The sequence below is a fragment of the Corvus brachyrhynchos genome, unplaced genomic scaffold (genome assembly GCF_000691975.1).
Source record: "Corvus brachyrhynchos isolate BGI_N302 unplaced genomic scaffold, ASM69197v1 scaffold6, whole genome shotgun sequence".
Lineage (NCBI taxonomy): Eukaryota > Metazoa > Chordata > Aves > Passeriformes > Corvidae > Corvus > Corvus brachyrhynchos.
Window position 1 is genome coordinate 4,445,553 of NW_008238632.1, and position 21,405 is coordinate 4,466,957.

The 21,405-nt window shown below is 39.0% G+C and overlaps 2 protein-coding genes across 2 annotated transcripts in view; one reads left to right on the forward strand and one right to left on the reverse strand.

The window, feature by feature from the left end:
- Window positions 1-2,094, reverse strand: part of ADAT2 (adenosine deaminase, tRNA specific 2) — a 13,122-nt gene extending 11,028 nt beyond the window's left edge. Inside the window, exons 1-2 of the mRNA XM_008636006.2 lie at window positions 2,053-2,094; window positions 31-111 (exon numbers count right to left, since the gene is read on the reverse strand). Coding sequence (XP_008634228.1) covers window positions 31-111; window positions 2,053-2,094 — 123 coding nt within the window. The remainder of the gene's footprint in view (window positions 1-30; window positions 112-2,052) is intronic.
- Window positions 2,095-7,845: 5,751 nt separating this feature from the next.
- Window positions 7,846-20,889, forward strand: PEX3 (peroxisomal biogenesis factor 3; the record flags this gene model as incomplete). The annotated part of the gene is made up of 11 exons (XM_017737195.1): window positions 7,846-7,984; window positions 9,312-9,393; window positions 12,997-13,040; window positions 14,132-14,256; window positions 15,595-15,661; window positions 15,756-15,810; window positions 16,681-16,837; window positions 17,738-17,808; window positions 18,651-18,773; window positions 19,458-19,554; window positions 19,941-20,889. Coding segments are annotated over 11 exons (1,044 nt in total), but the record flags the coding sequence as incomplete, so codon positions are not given.
- Between the last annotated feature and the right edge of the window lie 516 nt (window positions 20,890-21,405).

Consider the following 21,405-nt stretch of genomic DNA (forward strand, 5'->3'; position numbering starts at 1 on the left):
GCCCACCTGGTGACACCGAAGCGCTCTCACCGTCCGCCGCCGGGGAGCCCAGGTGCCAGCAGGACTTTTGCCCGAGGCAGGAAGGGGAATCTGCGCGTCGTCCTTTAAGCCCTAAAAGACAGGGACTCGGGTTGTCCGGGTGTTCTTACGGCGGGTGATCGCGTTGCTTTGAAACAACGTTTAAACGCGCAAAGCGTGGGTGACGCTCGTGTTGTTTTTAAGGATGCAGACTGAAAACCTGCGCTTTCATATGTGACTTGTGCGTTGAGGTGAATTTTCAAATACCGCAGAATCAATTAGGTTGGAAAAGAGATCGTCGAGTCCAACCTGCGACCGAACGCCACCTTGTCAACTAGACCATGGCACTCAAGTGCCACATTCAGTCTTTCCTTAAACACCTCCAGAGACGGTGACTCCACCACCTCCCTGGGCAGCCCTTTCCAATGTCTAATCACCCTTTCTGTGAAGAAATTCCTCCTGACGTCATAGCTAAACCTCCCCTGGTGCACATTAAGACTATGTGCTCTTGTTCTGTCATTTGTTACCTGGGAGAAGAGACTGACCCCCACCTGGCTACAATCTCCTTTCAGGTATTTGTAGAGAGTGATAAGGTTCCCCTGAGCCTCTTTTCTCTGGGCTAAACACCCCCAGCTCCCTCAGCCAGCCACTCTTTATAGGACATGTGCTCCAAACCCTTCACCACCTTCATTGCCTTTCTCTGGACAAATACAGATTAGTTGCAGACACAAAGCTTTCACAGAGAGGATTTGTGTTAATTATTCGAGCACTTCTTTCTCCCTTAAGGCTCTTGTCTAACCTATAGGGTGGTTATGGTCTAGTAAACTTCACCTTCCCCTGGAGTATTATAGGGTTGTTTTTAGTTGGAATTGGATTTAAAGGGGCACATTGGATCTCTCTCTGTGTTAAAAGTGCATAGCTGTGCAGCTGGAGATTAGATACTCCTCAAAAGGCACAGCCATGTCTTTGTGCACTCAGTCATCAGACGTACTTACATCCGATGTAAATGACACAGAACTGGAACTTGCCTGAACAGTTGAATGTTCTGAGGGCTGCAAGGCTTTTGTAGTATGTTTTGTCATATATTGAGCTGAAGTCCCCTGTGAAGGTGAATTGTATTTACTTCTGGCTTGCCTTGGTTCTTGTGTCATCTGCATTCTTTCATCATTAATTCCTTCTGCGTCTTTCCAAAGAGTGCCAATTAATCCATGATAACAGGCTGGGTGATGGTTACTGCTGTACTTGTCAGGCTGCTCCTCCAATTCACCCCCTCACCTGCAGGTTTTGTGACTCTGCAAGTGCAGCACACAGTCATGTTTACCACCTCACTATCAGCCCCGTGTGTTAAGCAAACAGATACATACACCAGGCTGTCACCTGGAAGATGCTCCCCTTCCCCTTCAACTGTCTGTGTGAGAGTGGTGGGTGGACAAATGGGAATAGTAAAAAATCACTTGTCCCAGTTCCAGTGAGTAAACATGGATCAATTCCCAAGTGGTAAAGCAGGTATATGGGAGCTTGTGGCTCTAGTAGTCCTCATAGCCTGAAATCTTAAATTCCTCATGTATAAACAGCCTTCTGCCAGCCTGCAAACCAACCTAACATAACTGAATTTGCAGTTTTTTCCTTATGATTGGTGTTGTTTATATACAGCTCAGTGTCACTTTCACTAAAATGCTACTGACTGGATGAAGTGCACTTAAAATAATAATTATGGACTAAAATAATGTCACTTAAAGAATTACCAAACAAAAAAAAAAACCCTAACGTACTCCTTCTCTAATAAGCATTTCAACTTCTGACTGAAAATATTTAACTATGTTGTCATTTTCTGCAGCATGGATCAATTATCCATTTCTTCAGGCTGTGTAGTATTTGAGGGCTCTTAGAGAATTGGTTTTTATGTATTTGAGACTGAAGTAAATCTGGGCTTCCACAAGCAGGTAAACATCATTAGCTGCCACGGGTGGCAACTTTCCACCATGGTATTTTAAGGGAGCCAGGGAGATGGAGTGAATTACGGCAGAGTGCTACTTTATAGTTGTTCAGCAGCTGAATCTTGAGTGCTTTGGTCATCTACATAGTTGTGGATCAGACCTTAAAATAACTCCATGAGCTATGGTAATGCTACCACCACTGAATCAGAACTCTGAGATCTGTGGTGGACTCTCCAGAAAATACTGCAAAATCTTGAAAGGTGGAATGCAACTTTACACACTGCTTTTACCTGAAGACAGAATATTTGGAAGTGGCTGAATGATTTAAGGAAAGCATCCAAATCTGCTGATTTAGTTGCAGAGTCTGGAATCTACATTCTCTGTTGGTTTTTTAAGAGCTGCAGGTGCATTTTCTGGGAAGGAGGGTATAACAAGGAAAATGGGGCATCACAAGATTTAATGATTTTAAGTCCTTAACTGGCACATGGTCAGAGCTTAATGTGAATATTTAATGATTCATTGGACAGTACAGGAGTTTCTACATTATTACTGATACAGTGTTGTATCAGTGTTGTGTTACTGAAGAATTACCGCACCAAAATCAGAGTTGGTTGGTAGCTTTTCCTCTGTTTACTGAAGTGGATTCCATGTGTGTTATCAGTGACTGTTATTGTACATGCAATTTCTCTCAATCCCAACACTATGACAGATTTTACTGCTTATGAAGATAGAAATCTCAAAAAATAAGAGCTCAAATTGAGGGAAAAAACAACTGAAAAAATATATGTAACTTCCCTTTAACCACAGGGCAGGATTGAGAAAGCCTTACCTTGGCAAAGACCCTGTACAAACACTTTCTTTAGAACTTGTTTCTTTAACAATATATAATAAGTTGCATACTGAAAATACTTAAATCTCTTCAAGCAAGCAAGCAAGATCTAGTGGTCTAGGATCAAACCCTCTAAAAATATGTAAAGTAGAGAGAGAGAGCATGATGAAGCCACAAGAACACCTAAGGTTCACGTGTTTATTGGACAGTTTGTTTAAAGTAGTTTTTTATCTCTGTGCTCAGCATTCAAGGTAGATTTCAGTAGATATTGCAAAATGATTCACCATTGAAATTCTGTTGCTGCAGTGGAAGATTGAGCTCAGGGTGTGTCTGCAATGTATGGTTCTGATTTCAGTGGTGCATTAGTTATTTCTGAATTTCATCTGTTGCAACCTTTGGCTTGCAGAAAAAGCATTTCAGTTCAGAAATCTCTCTGCTTAGCAGAGAAAGTTGGCTTGGTTTGTGAATAAGCACAGGGGCATTAAGTATGTTCTGATGGGACTCAGTGTTGCCAAGAGAATAAGGCTTCAGTGCCTGCATGTTTTAAAGATGGTTTTCAACCATAATGGGACAGTTGTATGGCTTGTATGTCACTTGATGCATGGCTTGCTTGAACATGAGGACAAACCACAACTTACGGAGCTGTCCGTGTCCTGGAAGGATGCAGGCTTCTGTGTGTCAGCACAATTTCTACATAATAAAATTCTTAAAACTGAAAATTTCCCTTCTGTTTTCCTGAGGTAAGTGTGGCAGTGAGGGCTGAGGTTACTTAGGGCTGTAAAAGAGGTTTCCTGAAAACCTGATGCCTCCTAGTTACCTATCCCACTCTTCTGCTCAGCCCTCCATTCCACCTGTGAAGAAAGGAAAGGGAAAGGGCTGAGCCCTTCCTTTTATGGGAAGCCATAAACTGTGTGATGTGAGAAATATCCTACCTGTTGGAGGCTACTAGATTGAACGTGTAAGAGCCTGCAGACTTTGTAAACTTCTTCCATTACTTACATTAAGGTGGGAAGAGACTGTACAGTGCTACAGCCAAAGAGGGGTATGGAGACAAATTAGAGCATATTTATCTCAAATCAAAGTGTTGCTTCCACAGGATATGGGTGCTGTAGACCCCAGGGCATTCCCCAGCCAGCAACTAAAGCACCACAGAGCCTTTTCCTCACACACACATAGAGACACACAGACACACTCATCCCTCCCTGGTGGGATGAGGAGGAGAATCAGGCTTGACTGATGCCCAGCAGTCCCTGAGCAGTGCACCCCCTCTCCCCATTTGCGCCCCAAATTTTCCTGCTAAGCATGACATCCTATGACGTGGCATGTCCCTTGGATCTTTTGGGATCAGCTGTCCTGGCTGTCTTTCCTCCCAACTCCTTGTGACCCCCAGCCTCCTTGCTGGTGGGGTGGTGTGATAGGCAGAAAAGGCCTTGACTTTGTGTACTTTGCTCAGCAATTAGAAAAATATCTCTCTATTAGCAACACTGTTCCCAGCTACTATGAAGAAAACTCAATCCCAGCCAAATCCAGCACAGACAGCCCGTACAAATGTAAATACGTTTCTCTTTCTAGATCAATTGTAACACAGTATGAATTGTAGTTTGAGATCCTTACTGAGGTTCTTGTACTTGAAGGATCTGATATCAGCTGATGTAATCCTTGTTTTTATCACTCATTTTTTTCTGACTCCTCCAAATCAGATGTGTTGAGACTGTAGCATTTTGTATAGTTCCCATTCTGATAAAGATAGAAAAAGGCTTCCATAGGAATTATCTCATAGACAGTCTCACTATTTCTGAATTTTCTTAATTCCTGGTTTTGTATGAAACTTATGGGAAGATTTAGTATGAAGTTCCATCTATACAATAGTTTAGCTAATTAGACATGAGTAAATCTTGCTGCTGCAGCTTTTTGCAGACCTCCTATCCCATACTGAGAGGTAAAATTAAGTTATATTGTTATTATAAAAAGCTGGTGTTGACTTTGCATGTTTATAATGAGACTTTCAAAATACCAGCTTAGTTTTTTACAGGTTTGTTAGCTGACTTTACATCATGGCAGTTTTTGGATGTGGCTTTCTCTGGTCCTGCCTCCAGCTCCATGTGATGATGTTTTTGTGTGATGCATTCATTCTGGACTTCTTAGAAGAAGTCTGTATTATTGTCAAGTCCTCAGAATTAATGCAACATACTAATATAGATACACATGGTTGTCCTAAAGAAAAATGCAAACACCCATGCAAGCCAACCCCCCGGTTGGCAGCTCCTTGACATGTCTCATAAGCCAGAGTCTTGCAGAGGCTCTGCTGCTGTTGTCAGGAACGAGCGTAGTGGGCAGAAGTTCACTGTCACAACTGAGACTTGAATTTCACAAGTGAAGTGCTGCATCCTCCAGGCGACTTAGAGGCACTTACAAGCCAAGCAGTTGGTAACACAGATAGTCTGCTGCTGACAACCAAACCTCAAAATTGCTGTTGTTTGGTGGGTTTGCTAAGGCGGGTGGGTGGGTGGTGCAGCTTTTACCTTGGTTAACTAATGCATCGCATTCCAGAGAAGAGGATAATCCTGGATTAAGCAACATCTGTTAACAGTGGGTCAAAGTTATAGCTTAGTTCAGGGAAGGGAGGGAAAAATGAGACTTAGGAGCTGGTGTTGCATTGTTTTGGACAAGTGTTTTTTTCTGGAGACTCCTTGTTAAACCTGGGTGACTGCTGCTGCCCTGCTGTGCCCTCACCGGGCATGGCAGCTCTTAGTACAGCGTAGGCACACAGCCTTAACAATCAAGTGTTAAGCAATTAGCTGTCTCAATCTCAAAGCTGCTGCTCCAGTACATCACTCCAGGGCATGCACATGATTCTTCTTGAACTGTTTGCATGTCTGCTATGTCCTGTCTACATTCAGGAAGGGTATTTTTTTATACTTATGACTTTTCTTCCACAAAACCTGGAGTTAAAAGGATTTATTTTGGGGTGCAGAAAAGTAAACAAAACTAGTCATTTGGACAAATGACTATATGTTAATGTAATGTGAAAAATGTGGTGGGGTAAAATGATTGGAAATACCTTGTGTTCAAGAACTGATCACTAATGCTAAAAAAATTGTTTCTGTTCCAGTATATTAGCTGAAAAAAATAAGTAACCTGACAGTTGTATTCTGAATAGATATTCTTAGCAGGAATTGGTAACATTTTAGATGAAAATAATCTTGATTGTGAAGTCTCATTTTTGGTTAACAATTTAATGGTGAGATCACATTTGTCATATATGGGCCCATAATAATAATATTAAAGTTTGCATCTAATGAAGTGAATATTCCATATGGCAAATGGTCAGTCTGCCTAAAGGCTGAAGTGAGGGAGAGATTTACCCATTTCTGTTTTATGAGGCTTTTGGGAAATGGAAGTGACTGTGGTTGTTCCAGACTGGTCTGGCTTGTAGTTGCCTATGAGCAAACATAATGCCAGTATGAATAGCTGGATTTTTTTACAACCATGGACATTGGAGCACAAAGTTGACAAGCCTTTTCAAGCACTGATGATAGTTTTGGAGAATATTTTGGAAGGTTTTAATAACCTAAAAAATGTAGCTGAATTCAAAATCTTGCCAGGTTTGGGTTTGTTTATGGGTTTTGTTTGTTTGTTTGTTTTTTGGTTGGGTTTTTTTTGGTTTTTGGGGGTTTTTTTAGTTTTTGTAGATTTGGTTTATAAAATTAATTTTGAAACTTCCGGCTTTCAGCAACTGTTAAATGCCTCATTTGTTCAAATACTGACTTCTAAATGTGAAAATTGAACTTTGAAGAAAACTTTGTGTGTTTACAACTTTAGAAAGTACTTTGAGGAAAAAAATTTAAAAATACTTGATTTGTTATTCAGATTTCTTTTGTGTGCCATTATTGACCTGACAGATTTGGAGCTGGCTCTCTGTAGATGAGTTTCAGTAATCAGAGTATTAGTCCACACAGAGAAAAGATTATTAACTTGTACAATAGTCTTTTTGCATGGGTTTGTTCCTCCCTTGTCTCCATCCCCTCTCCAAACCTTTCATGAGAGAGCATAGGAAGTGCTTGTTGCACACCTAAGTAGGTAACTGCTGCTGCCAGTGCATATGGGAGGCAGCAGATGAACCTGACACACGGGAGGTGCTATAAGAAGGCCCAGGTGGAGGGGGAGAAATTAATGGAAAGCAACTTAGAGTGGGCAGAGGTGCTGAGGATAAGCCTAGAAGGTGTAGTGGTGTCTTGAGGAATGGCTTAGAAAAGGGAGCAGAGATGAGGAAAGATGGGAAGAGGGCTGTGGGCAGCCTGGATAGATATCTGAACCCGTGGTGATGTGGGACAGGCTGTTGGGGGAAACTGCAGAGGGATGTAGGTTGGAAGAGGTGAAAATGCAAAGCAAAAATTTTTGGTCTGTCTTTATGGAAACAAAGATTCATAATGAGGGCGAGGAGGGATGGTCAGACTCTCAAGAGAAGAAGAGTGTGGCTGGAAAGTAGGAACCAGGTGTGGTAAAAAAAGAGGAGCCACAGTCAAGCCCCCTTGAAGCTAAGGTTCTTCCTACAGAAGTTTCAAGACCAAATGAAGGAAGTGTTGATCTATAAGATTTTTCTCTTACATGATCTTTAGTACTTGAGTTTTATCTCTAACTTCTGCTAATTTTAGAAATATATCTTTTAAAAAATTCAATTTTTCATCCATCTCTAGGCTTATGCATTTCTGTTTGTTTTCTCTATTCTTTGTTTTTCTTACCCTACATTGTTTCTCTTTTTCATTTCAGTCTCTTCTGTACTAGTTGTTCACATTGCAGTAGTACCAAAAATGTCCTCTGTGAATGGCAAGATACCTCTAATCAGGAAAGTTTCTTCTGATTCAAGTCATTAGCCTTGACCTTTTAATTAATTTTGAAAACATTCTTTCTGAGTATTTCTTTGTCAATAATTATTAAAATACTCAAGACCCTCATATCCAAAAAAAACCCCCACTATGCACCCTTATGCTTTAAAATCGAAGAAAAAGGGTTAAGGGACCTTTCTCACTTTTTAAAAGCACCTTCTAATATGGATATTTCTCTGTAGGAGTCTATTTACTGGGAAAATATGGGCAGAAGAAAATCAGAGAAATCCAAGAACGAGAGGCAGCTGAGTACATCGCCCAAGCACGAAGGCAGTACCATTTTGAAAGTAATCAGAGGACGTGCAATATGACAGGTAAGATAAGGAAAAGGCTACTGTTCTCAAAAAGGGGGAGGTGTTCAGGGATTTATGCTACATATTGTCAGGATGGAAGAGGAATAAGAAATGTAGGTAAATTCAAAATCTTAATTAAATACTGGTGCATAAATAGAGTTGTTTTGCAAATAAAGAGAGTCTGAAGAGTAGAGGATTAAAGGGATCTTAGGGGACATCTGAACGCTTACGCATCAATACACATACAAGTACACATGCAGGTTACAATTTTTTTGTCACTTCAGGATCCTTTTGCGTTAATCTGCATGTGGTGTTGAGGTGTGAAATAGCACTCAGATTCAAACAATACTGAATTTACAGCAGGATTGTTTTATTCATTATAGCACATTGTTAGTAAGCAACATGGAGAACTTGCTGGGTAATTTTTAATAAGAAGCACATCAGCCCATCAGTTTCCTACTCAGTTAGAAGGTACCTTACTAGCCGGAGAGCAGAAAGTGAAAGTACTTACAGCACCAGTCTTAAGATTTTTGGAAAGGAGATGACAGAGAAGAGTTTTAAAAAATTCCTTGCCATTGTAAATACAGGCCATTCAAAACTATTTTTATTAAACAAATTAGGCAGCATTTTCTTTTTCTGTTGAAATTTGTAATGGCTTCTTGGGTGGCTGTAAGTTCAACCTGTTTACCCTGAACAATTGGTATTTAATTTTCATCTTCTCCATTTTGTACTGCTGGGAGTGATCTTGCTGCAAGGACTAAGTTTTTGTTTGCCGTTCTTTGTACAAAGTATCTTGTGTTTGGCAGCATGCATTCCTGACAAGATTTTTCATACTTTGTTCTTATTATTTATCATGTTTTTTATTTCCTGTTCCATCATGTAACAGCCGATCAGACATTGTTCTGAAAGTAAAGCATTTTTTCCCACTAGCTTTCTCTCATTTAGAACATACCTTTCTCCAGTTCTCATCAGACAAAATAAACCTCAGATCTTTTTCTTCTCACTGGGAGAAATGCAGTAGTGTAGGTTGTCAGCCGATTTTTTTTCTGGGGAGTTGGAGGCATGTATATGCAGGATGTGAGTACACATTTGCATCTCGAGCCAGTAAAACCACATGGCCATGTAAGAGCAGCATTGTGCCCCAGCTTGTGAGAGGCACACAGGTTACTGCACTTCTGAGTACTCCTGGGATTTCCTATTTCACTTGTTCTCCCAGTTTTGCTTGTTGAGCAATGGGATGTACATCCTATAGCACCTGTTCAATGTGAACTGAGGATGGGTTTATGATGGGGTTTTTCTTGTTGATGTTGACAGGTTTTGTTGTTTGGTTTTCTTCTTTTAATAACAGTACTGTCAATGCTCCCAACATTGAAGGATGCCTTAATGCATCAGTTAAACTCTGAGAGTCTCACATCTCTTCTTAAAAATAGGTAAGACTGTTTTAAATGCATTGAACTCCACTTGTTTTGATGACAAGTTTTTTTCAAATTATATAATGTAGAGAACATGCAGAATTTTGGTTCAGTGTCCCATTGAATCATTAGTCTTAAGGTATTTTGAAATCACTATGTAAATATTTTGTCATGTTAGTTGTATTTTGATAGGTATGGCTGGCATTTTCCAAAAATTACAGGAAATAATACCTCCTTTAAGGTGCTGCAGTGAGAGCCATGTTTTTTGTTGAAGTGGGTGTAAGATAGGTAGATAAAAGTACTTAGAGGATCTAGTCCTCTAAACAGAACAGAATATTTTGTGTGAGTTGTTGATGTTGTGTTTGTAAAAATGTTTATGTAATCTTACCAAGTTCAGACATGAGTAGTAGTGGAAAGTATCCAAGATGAGATTGAAAAGGCATGTAAGTGATGAGAAGTAATTTTTTAAATTTTATTATTGAAGTAGAACTAATAGGGACATATCATACATTAACAGAAACGCTTCCCTGTCAGAAAACATCTTGGAATTCCTTACAACTGCAGGAACAAATAGCCTATTTTTAAATACGTAAAGTGCATAATGGCGTACCTTAAATGTAAATTGCTTGGCATATGGCACAGAGTAAAAGTATTATGTAGGCAGTTAACACAGGATTTCTGACTCACTCTAGACTGTCTTTCTAGTTTACCTCCCACTAGTTTATTTATACACCTATAACTTCAGCTGTCCAGCATTTAATAGGTTACGTATTCAGTCACTGTTTTTTTCAGTCCAAAAACTTCCACAGCAGAGCAGCGTGATTTAAAGAGGGAATTGCAGCCTGAATGATGTTTTTGTAATAAACTATCTGAGGATTTGCAACTGTTACTGAATAGTATTTACCCCAAACAATGAGGAATTGGGAAAGGTCAATTCTAATGATATAAATGTATTTATCATAATAGAAGTCTTATTCAATGAAAAAATTAAACTGAATGAACAAAAGAGCTTGTGGATCACCACATATGTCATCAGAACTGTGCAGCAAGTAGTCTGCAACAGTTTGTAATCCTTTGTTCAGTGGTGAAGACATATGATACCTTAGTTTGTTCTCTGTAGTAAGCATTCTTTTATCAAAATACACCTGCTATGTCTAACTTTTTTGACCAGTTGAAACAGTCACGGGATACAATGATGCACCTCTGAATTCCCACAATCCTAGTGAAAATAGAGATTAAGCTTTTTTCTTGTTATTGGTATGCACTTATGAAAACAGAATTTTTTTTTAATGCTCGTTATATCAACATTCTGTAAGCATGGATGACCATTTAGAGTGTATCTTACAGTGGAATTTGTGTCTTAATGCTTCTTATTTTGGCTTACACTGAGAAAGTTTTAACTGGATGCTTGAAAGTTTTGAACTGAAATGTAGGGAGGGGGTTGTGAAGGTACAGATAATGGAATCAGCCATCAAAGCTCACTCCACTTTGAAGTGATTCTTTGAAGAAGCTCTGCTACGCATGGAGGTATAGATTTCTTTGCTTTCCACTTCCATTTGAGAAGATCAGTCAAATGTCTCCAGACCTTTAAGTGCTGTTGTTGTTGAATATACAAAAGAGCAGATGTAGAGATTTACCTTTCTTCATGTCCCTGAAGATGTATTATTTTTCTCACATAATCTGTGGTGTGGCTTAACATGTTATGGATCTATATTATCATATATTACGGGTAGGTAATAATCTTTAACTTAAAATCCATTCAATTCCTTAAATTTGGGGTGGCCAGGGGTGTAAGGAGGCTGAAGTCTTCTGGCTTCTAGAGAAATTTTTGAAGAGGGAACAGCATCCAAGACCACAGATACTCTTGCTCGGTCTGTCCTCCTCTTTTTAGAGCCCAGTGATTGGATAAGATAAGGTGAAGTCCCTGCTTCTGCAGCCTTGCAGATGTTGCTCATCTACCACCTCTTCAGCACTTAGCTTTATTCCAAACCTCTGGTTTCTGTTTGCATTGTCCTTTGCTTTCGTAGCAAGTAATGGCCTTCCAAATAAATAAACATGAAGTAAAAGTTGAGTTTTTAGTAGCAGCTGAGTCTTAGTAAATTGCAGGAGATGAAGACTGAACAAATAATTTATACTGTTAGGCTTAATATTTGCAGACTTCAACTGTTATCTGGCTGCTGCCTTACCCTGTAAGGAGAAGCTCCGTAAGCATGAGCTCTAGGAAATGTTTTGATGTAAAATGTGCAAGTGTAGTTGGCTGATGATGTATTGGCTTCTCTGTCTCTCTTCATTCTGCATGGAGAACTTACCCCTGATAAGTAACAACTATAGCTTTGAGTCCCATTATATGTTTTATGTATAGAAATATTACAGTATTTTTTACGAAGTCCTTCCTTTGTTTTGCTTTAGCAAAGCTTTAAAAACCTGCACAGAGTAGCTTGTGAAAAGTGTGCAAATTGGTTTTGTGTTTGCCGTGGGTCCTTGTATCTCTTTCAGCTATTGTTTATTTAATCTCTCTAATTTTTAGAGTTGTAGATAATAGTTTATTCACATTATTTGATAGTGGTGAACTTAAAAATTCTTTGTGTAAGTGATAGAATGTTCAAACTACTGCCAAAGTGCACCTGCTGTGCCTGTAAAGAGAAATGATTTCTAGTGAGAAGTGCTGGGGTTTGGGAGTTTTTTTGGTAAACTAGGTTACTGTAAAGTATAGGTTAATTTGAACTCTTGGCTCTAAATATTTAAGTGTTAATTCTGATCCTGAGAAATTAGCAAAGGTTTCCCTAAATGACTTTTACAATGTATGTCTTCCACAATAGACAAACTGTAGCCATTCTTTACTGACAGTGCTTAACAGGTGAGAATGGCTGGTGAAAATTTTGGATGTTAGCTTGCTCTTATTCCTGCTACTGCTGCTGTGTTGCTATGATTACCTCTGGATAGTAGTTATAAATATGCAGTGTACTTCAGGCAGGTGTATCTATGCAATTGACAGTCTTGCGTTGTTGACTGCAGAACATAAACTTCTAGGAATTGGTCAGGTCAAAGAAGTGAACACACCTCAACAAAAGAGAAAAGATCAACATGTATTGGTGTGGACGGTGCAAGATTTCCTTTCCACAGATGGTTGTGATCTCTTTGGTTTTTGATGATCAAATATAAACTTTAAACACGTCAGGCAATGGTAATTCTTGCAAGAAAGTAGGAAATAGAAATTCTGATCCTGCATTTATTATACACAGGAAGTCCTGCTGGACTGAGTCTACATTAAATACATAGAGAGTCAAGGCCCCAGAAAAGACCAGTTTATACCATCAGTGGCTTTTTCTGACTGCATACTGTAGTAACTCAGAACTGATCATGTAAGTGTGTAATTGACATCACTAAATGCTACATTTCTAGATCAAGGTTTGAATATCTTTTCCGTGCCTTTATAGTGTGTTGTTTATATACTGCTTTCTTGAACAAGGCCTTTCTTGAACGAGATATAGACCTGGATATTATTTGAATAATTATGGTAGCTAAATAAGCTCGCCTTAGAGCACTGCTGTGTCATTTAACATACTTGTTAATTTCCAAGTAAAATATAATTCTTAATATTTCCATTTATTTTTCCCACAGGCCAGCAAACAAGTTAGAAATATGGGAGGATTTAAAGATAATAAGTAAGTGGAAATGAAAGATTACATCTGCATAATTATTTAGCTTAGATTTAAAATGTCTTTTACACCATTTAAAACAACTTTACACTGGGTTGTTTCAGTAGATATGAAGATAGTGTAACACGCATGGCAAACCTCCTCCCTGCCCCTGCACCCCCAAAGGCTTTTCACGAAGGAACTTTTCTTAGCCCCATGGGAAGCTAGAAGCTCAGAGACGAAGGTGAAGAATTTCATTTGCCTTCCTGCTACTCTACTCAGTGAAACTTTGTGAGACCTTTCTGTGCCATTGCAATAAAATGAAACTAGTTTCAGGAATTCTGTGCTGGATGTAGTAGAAATTCAATCAGAAATGTAGGCCAGCCCTTACATGGCCAGCAGTTCCCTTTTTTGAACCTGTTGGAGAGAACCACTATAGCAGTGGTCATGAAACCTTTGCATCATCTTTGTACTTATTGGCTGATGGAAGCAGCGGAAGAGAAGGAAAAAGTAAACTCAGATAATTATGCAGTGAAATACTACTTTTGGTTTTTTCTCCTTTTCATAACACCTTTACAAATCCTACTTTTGATCTGAATCCTTTCTTCCCATCTCTGTATCTATTCATGATGCTTCTTCTCTACACCCTCATTGCCTACTGGCTGGTAGCTGATGCTCATTTTAATTTTCCTCCTTTAGATCTTAGCTGCTTCTGTCTTAGGTAACTTTTTTGACAAGATGCAGTTGGGTCCGAATTGCATGATGAGGGCTAACATAGACTGTGTATTTCCTGGCCTAATGAAGAAAGATGATTTTGACACTAAACATTTTCCTTCTGGAAAAACTTGTATGATTTTTATTTTCTCAACATAACTTGTGTAATGTGCAAAATAATATTAATATAGGACTTTAAATGGGACACTTTAGATGTAGATCCAGCACATTAGACTCATGACCATCTTGGGTATGTGTTGTGAAAACGTGTTATGACAACCAGTGAGAGAAATGTGACTGCATATTTAAAAGTCATCAGCACTTGTGAGTCTTGGAGAGCACTCTCTCCCTTGACTCATCCCCATTTCCCTGACTTTGCAGTTACTCTGTTCTGTCTTTCCAAGGTTTCACACGAAGTATTGTCGCTGTGTACAGCACCTGTATGCTGGTGGTTCTCTTGCGGGTCCAGTTAAACATCATCGGCGGTTACATCTACCTGGATAACGCCGCGCTCGGCAAGAACGGCACAGTAAGGGTCTTGCTTTGTTTCAGAGGTAGCACTTGCACTTCCTTGGAAGGGAAAGGATTATTTGGTGAGATAAAAAGGGCATAGCTTAGGAGTATTGGAATGAAACCAAGGGTGCTTACAAGAGTGGGGTATATGCAAGCATTACTGGCAGTATGATATATTGATGTCCTTTGACAGGATCTAAATTTGGATGATGTGGTGATACTGTTGCTTACCTGAATACCTGCAATATTGAAGAATACCTTTTGTCTGCATTTGTCTTGCTTGAAAAAGGCTTCTTTCTATCTGAACATGAAATTATTTCTTTGCTTTAATTTTTTGTGAAATGGTAATATTGTGTGAATGATCTGTATGAATATGTAAGCAAAAGTATATGTATTATTAGGTCTTCCTAGTACATACATTAATTCCTCCAGTTAAATTTTTCTGAGATTAAAGAAGAAAAACGTTGTCTTTGAAATTTTGGCTATTTGGTTTAACTCCAAAAGGCCATCTATCTAAATGTCTGTTGGTGGGAGCAAGCAAGGTGGAAGACCTGTATTTTGTTGATGTAGTGTATCACTGCTCAATAAAAATAGATTAATCCCACTGTAAGGAAGTACCTGTTGTAGGGAGTGGGACCTGAAAATTGCTGGATGGCATATCTAAAAATAATGGATACAAGCTGATTAGTTCTTATCTGCCCCCCGTGATAGCTCCTGCTGAGAGTCAAGGAACAGCAGCATGTCAAGGCAGGATGGAGAAAAGCTTTCATTAGGAAGGCCAGAGTTGACTGAGGTCATGCTTCATTTTGTAAAACCTGAAAAAGCTGTTTTAGAAGGGCAAGATGAGTTTGGACTAGAAACATGTTTCCTTTCTGTTAGTTTCTCAATAGAGAAGTGGGTTGACAGGGTCAACTCTGAAGCATTCCATTGGGACAAACTGGAATCCTGTCTTGGTTTCTGGAAGCTTCTTTTCTGTCCGATAAGCTTTTGTTAGATTTCAGCATAAATAACTAATCCACTAGATTTAATTTCTGGGGTGGTGGAGGGTCTAGTTTCACCTGCAATGCAGGTTTTTAAGAGACTTTCCTGTATATGAATGAAAAGTGAAAGATTTTTCTGAGCCACTGAAGATGAGAGATCTGTATAGGTTTGAAGAAAAGAATGCCAAAGGACTTACGACAGACCTGGGGGTTGACAGGCAAGAAGAGTCAGTACAGAGTTGAAGAGAGTGGGGGAATGTTTTTGCTGAAGAGTATTACAAAGATTAAGGAAATGATTTTTGAAATTATTTTTGCATTGTTCTCTACTGTTGACATGTTACATAACTGTTGGGTTTTTTTTTTTTTCCCCACAGACACCACTAGCTCCCCCTGAAGTTCAGCAGCAATATTTATCAAGCATTCAGCACCTTTTAGGAGATGGTATGGTGCTTATTATGAGCTAACTACACTTACAAAATTCTTTTTTTGAGACTTGAACAAATCATTAGAATAATTTTTACTTTCTTCCTTTTAGGACTGACTGAGTTGATAACTATTGTTAAACAAGCTGTGCATAAAGTTTTTGGAAGGTAAGAGCCTGTATTTCTCTGTGGCTAGCTTTTAAGTTTTATTGTGATGACTGTTCCCAAAACAGTTTTATTAGAACTGGGTGGGGAAAGCAGGCACATTGACTTTTTCAAAACGATGCTTTTATTGTAGCAAGCTGTCTGCCAGTGCAAATCCATGTAGCTGATTGGAATCTTGTTACTTGTGAACATGTATGGCAGCCGGTGAGCCTGTGGTACAAGGGACAAAGAGAGTCCACTGGTGGGACAGTCCCTAGTATCAAAGAACCTCCCCAGGTTAGGGTGACAGAAAAGGCTTCCCCCAAGATGCTCTGCTTTGGTATGTTAATGTACCCCAGTTCTGCTTCCCTGGTTGGCCCGTTGGCCTCCCTGCCCCTTTATACCTTTTGTGTCCCATGCCCTAGAAGGTTCTCCACCCAGGTTCCCCCCATTGGCCCTTGCCCCATCAGCACTCCCTCAGACTTTCCCATTGGCTCCCATTCCCCAGTCCTGCCTGTGTACCGCCCCTGTGCCCTCAGACCGTTGGTCCCTGATGCTCTCCCTGCTCCCGTTTATAAACCTGGACCTTCCCGTGTTCTTTGTCCCTGGAACCCTTCATGAGGGTGGCTGCATTAAACTCCTCTCGTGGAACCCCATATGAAGTCCCTTCCCAGCTCTTTGTCGTCAACCCATTTTCTGGAGCTATCCATGCGTGTGTGAGTGCGTGGTGCTCCTGCCAAGCGCTTTGCTAAGGAGGTGCTCTTAGGAAGGTGGCGGCACCTCACTCTCCAGCACCGACAAGCCGCCGGAGATGGCGACAAACATGTTCTTGGTAGAAGGAGAAAGCAGCGTTACTCATTTTGCAATCAGTACTGTAGTCTTTTTCCTTTCCAGTATTTCCCTTAAGCAGACCCTGTCTCTTCTGGAACTGGAACAGAAACTTAAGGATATCAGGGAAGTAGTGGAACATAAAGATTTGGATCAGATTGCATCTTACTCTCCCTTATGTCATTATCTGATGCCAGATGAAGAAAACCCCTTGGCTAGCCAGGTACTTGATTCAGTTCCTTTCACCTACCTTTTTTCATTCTGCATTTTTATTTGGGTTTTTTTTTGGAGAAGGAAGGGTGCATAACAGTCCTCTAGTGACCATGGCATCTGTGTCTTTAATAAATGGCAAAGCCTCTTCCGTCATAAATCAAGTGTCTTTATCTCTTTAATCTAGGCACAGTTGTATTTTCTTCAGATGTGACAGAAAACAAGCGTCACCCTCAGAATGTCAGCTTTGTGCTCAGAAATGCAGCCCAGTTAATGCCTTTAGCCCGTGACAGAAGCTGTGACACAGCACAGCTTAGCTCAGCCCTAAGCTAAATTGTATCACCTGCACTTGAGTACCAGCGAAGTTCACGGAGTGTTGGAGCATCTTGGCTCGTGCACAAGAGAATGGTGTGCTGGAGTCCTTTGATGCTTTGGGCTGAAAAAGGAACAGGAGTCAAGAGAAAAGTGTATCTAATCTCAGCTGTAACATTAATTTCTTAATTTTGTGAAGGTGTTTGTCTCCATCCACACCACAGGCTGGAGAAAACTCATTCTTCAGTTGGTATTACACTGGTATAACGAGGAAACCTGAGCTTCAGCATGTGACTACATGCACTTATTCCTTTAACTTAAGCTGATATGCTGCATTTAATTCAGTATTGAAGGTCAGAATTGGAAAGATGACTTGCTCAAATAGTTTGGTATTCCTGCTAGTATTGGTTTTTAGTTAAAAAAAAAATCCTACAGTGACCATTTAAAACACAAATTATAGAGAATCTGATTTACAACAGTATTTTCTTTTATATATCACTTGTACATCTTGACTTAATTCCGTGATACTCAACTTTTCTATTTCTGCTCTTACAGTTGCTGATGGCACTTACTAAATAGTATCTGTCTTTGGTTTCTCTAGGCCTGTGGACTCACAGAAAGAGACATTGCTACAATTAAATTACTGAATGAAACTAGAGATATGCTAGAAAGGTATAGAGAAATATTCAGTATTCACATTAAACTCCTCCTGAAAACTTACTTATGTAAGACAATTACTTGCATATAAAAAGCTGACAACTTTTCATTTGAGAAATGTGGCCATTCTGAATTAAATTTTTTATATTTATCAGTTGTAGGTTGGGATTTTCAAAATTCATGAGCTCTGAAACTTTTTAAGAAATAATGCTGCCTTAACAAGATACCCAGGATGTCCTTGACAGTCAGACCTATTCTCTCTTCCTCACATGCTCTGTAGTTATGTAGGAACAGAGAAGTACTTCTCTTCTGCTAAAGCAGGGTAAATGGAGAGTAATTTTATTGGATTTACTTGCTTTAATAAAGTGAACACCAGTATTGGCTTATTGGAATTTATTTTTAATGCATGGTTTTGAGGGTGGTTGTATGTGCCCTTTTACCAGAGAGCTGGTAAAAATGAGGCTTTTATAATAAAGGTAGGATATGAGGGAAATGAGACAAGTGTCAAACTATTCTTACCATTTATAAGGTATTGGTATTACCAATGGTAAAGCTATTACCATTGCCAGGGATGGGGGGCACTTTTAGGATCAGTCCCTTCTATGTTATTACTTAGTAAGAAATAGAAGTGAGGAATGCTTTAGGTTTATCTGCGTTTTAGTAATCTTAGGGTAGAGTTCAGGTTGTTGAGGGAGCTGGTGTTTCATGAGGTGGCAGTGCTAGTGGCATTTGTCTGGCTCACACATCATCTCTGAGGGGAGGCACACCTGTAGCACTGAATACTTGCAGGGCTTGTTAGTTTAAAAAAAATAAAACCCAGAAATAAAATCTTTTTTTCTATTATTCTTTATTCTCAGTCCAGACTTCAGTACAGTTTTGAGCACATGTTTAAATAGAGGATTCAGTCGACTGCTGGACAATATGGCAGAGTTTTTTAGACCTACTGAAAAGGACCTTTCTCAAAACAGCTCTGTAAATAGGTAAGAGGGAGCCAAAGCACCCATGGAGCTTTAGGTTTCACTGGTGTGCAGATAAAATGCAGTAACATTCAGGATTTTCTACATCCTCCTAGAAGACTGTTTAAAAATAGCTTTTGTTTTCGAGTTAACTGGTTTTAAGCAGTGTGGTGAGGGCATTACAAATCCAAAAGCTGAGTTCAAATCCTTGAAATATTATTTCTCAAATACTAAAATTAAAACCTTGAATGATAACTGGATTTATGTATGTTTATTTTAGTAACTATTGGCTTTCAGATAGTTATGTTTTAATTTAAATATATACTATTTACATCACTTAAAATACCCCGAAGTCTAGTTTGGCTATCTGCCTAAGCCTGGTTTAGTTTGAAATAGCGTGAAATTGTAGACTGGCACTTCTATGACCTGTCTACTTATACACACATGTGAAGACTGGCTAAACCATAATTCTCTTGCATGAGAAGCAAGTATGAAACAGTGCAATAGGAACATGAACTGGAATTTGAATTGGTACTTCCCTATATAAAAGGAAAGGTTTGATATGGAGAAAAAACCCTTCATCCATAAATTTTAGTTTGCAGTCTTACAATTCTTCCTTTTTAAGTGGTAATTACTTAGAATTCTATAATCACAGTTTAGTGGCTTCATCTATGTCAGAGCAAGTCAATATTTTTTGTTCTTTCCTAGTCTTTCCAGTGTCAGTCTTCCTTTAGCCAAGATAATTCCCATAATAAATGGACAGATCCATTCAGTATGCAGTGAAACACCCAGTCACTTTGTTCAGGTAAGAATCTGCCTTATTTACAATATCCCAAGTAAAATCTTGAAATTAAGGTTGTATATTTCTTTTTAATAATTCTGTTTCATTTCAGTGGCTTTACAAAAAATTGAAAACAATTGCCATAACAAACTTTTTGTCAATTTGTATCTTCCAAAAATACACTGTTTTTCTAGAACTTCTTCCTTCTGCTGAACTGTGCAGAAGCACAAACTTCTTGTCTTGTCTTAGTTTTACTTGCAGGTCTGCTCATAAACCTTTCTAAAGTAAGAAATTCGTGTTGTGCCTGTGGGAGTACCAGGTGTTTTTCTTAGGAATTCTGTACTACAGCACAGGCAGGATAGGGGGGAATGCGTTTAATTAAGGAAGTTTATTTTTTACATTTCTTCCAGGACCTGTTGATGATGGAACAAGTGAAAGATTTTGCTGCTAATGTTTATGAAGCTTTTAGTACCCCTCAGCAACTAGAGAAATGACCTGCACATTTTTACAAATAGGTGGTGTATATATAACAAATCCTTGGCAACTACTAATTTTATAATGGTGTAGGAGTGGCAGACCAGAAGAAAGAGCACTCTGAGGAAAGTGGGAGTGAGCACATATTTTCTTCTAACAGAATTATGTTTCATCCATTAAAAATTTGTTGAAAGAAACATTGTAAGTGAACACTTTTCTATTAAAAAAGTGGTTAAACTCTTCTGTAATTCACTGCATTGTTTTTATTGCATCTAAAAGGCATCTGGTGGCAGTATTACAGCAAGTTACTAAAAAACCCATTCGTTTGCCTGGGGTGTGTAAGTTTTGGGAAGAACTAATGACAGTGATCTAAGAATAGCACAGAGCAGCAGAATGAAGTACTGTTTTTTTCCTCTTCTTCCTCCAGATTTTTCTTTCTATAAAGTAAATCTTTTTCCCCTTAACTTTACAAATCTTGTTCCAAAGTCTTTCATTCTTCAGAAAGCCTTTGCCAATGGATGCATGTTCTTCTTGAACGAGCTGGGGGTCTGCTCTCTCTGTTACTTAATGCTAAAGGAATGTGGTTTTTCAGATGTTCTCTTGTTTATGCTGTTCAAACAGCTACACTGTACACATTACCTTGTAAATATTTTATCTTAATTTGTATTAATTTTGAGCCCAAGTGTCCGTATTGTAATAAAATATTTTAATGTATAATTTGTATGTGTATTAACATTACTGGAAGGAAAAAGAATAACCTGACCTGGCCCATCACTCAAAATCCTGACAGTTGAAAGAATTGATTTAACTTACAGACTACTAATGTTGCACTCATGAACATTACTCAGGGAAAATAAACTTTCAATCTCTATACTGAAACAGAAACAATTCATGCTTTTTGTTGTCCTTTATCTCCTCTTCTTTGCAAGCTTCACCTTGTGTGTGTATCCCTACAAATCATGACACATGATGAGTTTGGAAATTTTTCAAGTTGGATGCAGTCTACCCTCTGCTTAAAATGTTGTCTCTTTGCCAAAGCTGAAGATCCCTAGCAACTCCTGATTATTTGTCTTTTTTCAAGAGTTAGTCACTGAAGTATATGTTTTGTTTAATAGTCCACAGAAAGCACCCTGTTAACTGTGTAAAAACAAAGGCTGTAAAAGAAGAGGCAAGTTTTACCCATGTAAAAGTATACAAAATATAAAAACCCAACCCTCTCCCAGTTTACCTGTGTTTCAATAATGGATAGAATTACTCAAGAATAAGAACTTGCAAAAGTAATCACTTCCTTGATGAGAAATGATGATGTGCATATGCATTGCCTGCATGCATTTATGATGAATTCCTAATCCTTACAGGCCTGTACTTTCAGATGTTACCCTACATAGCTGAAACTGCCAG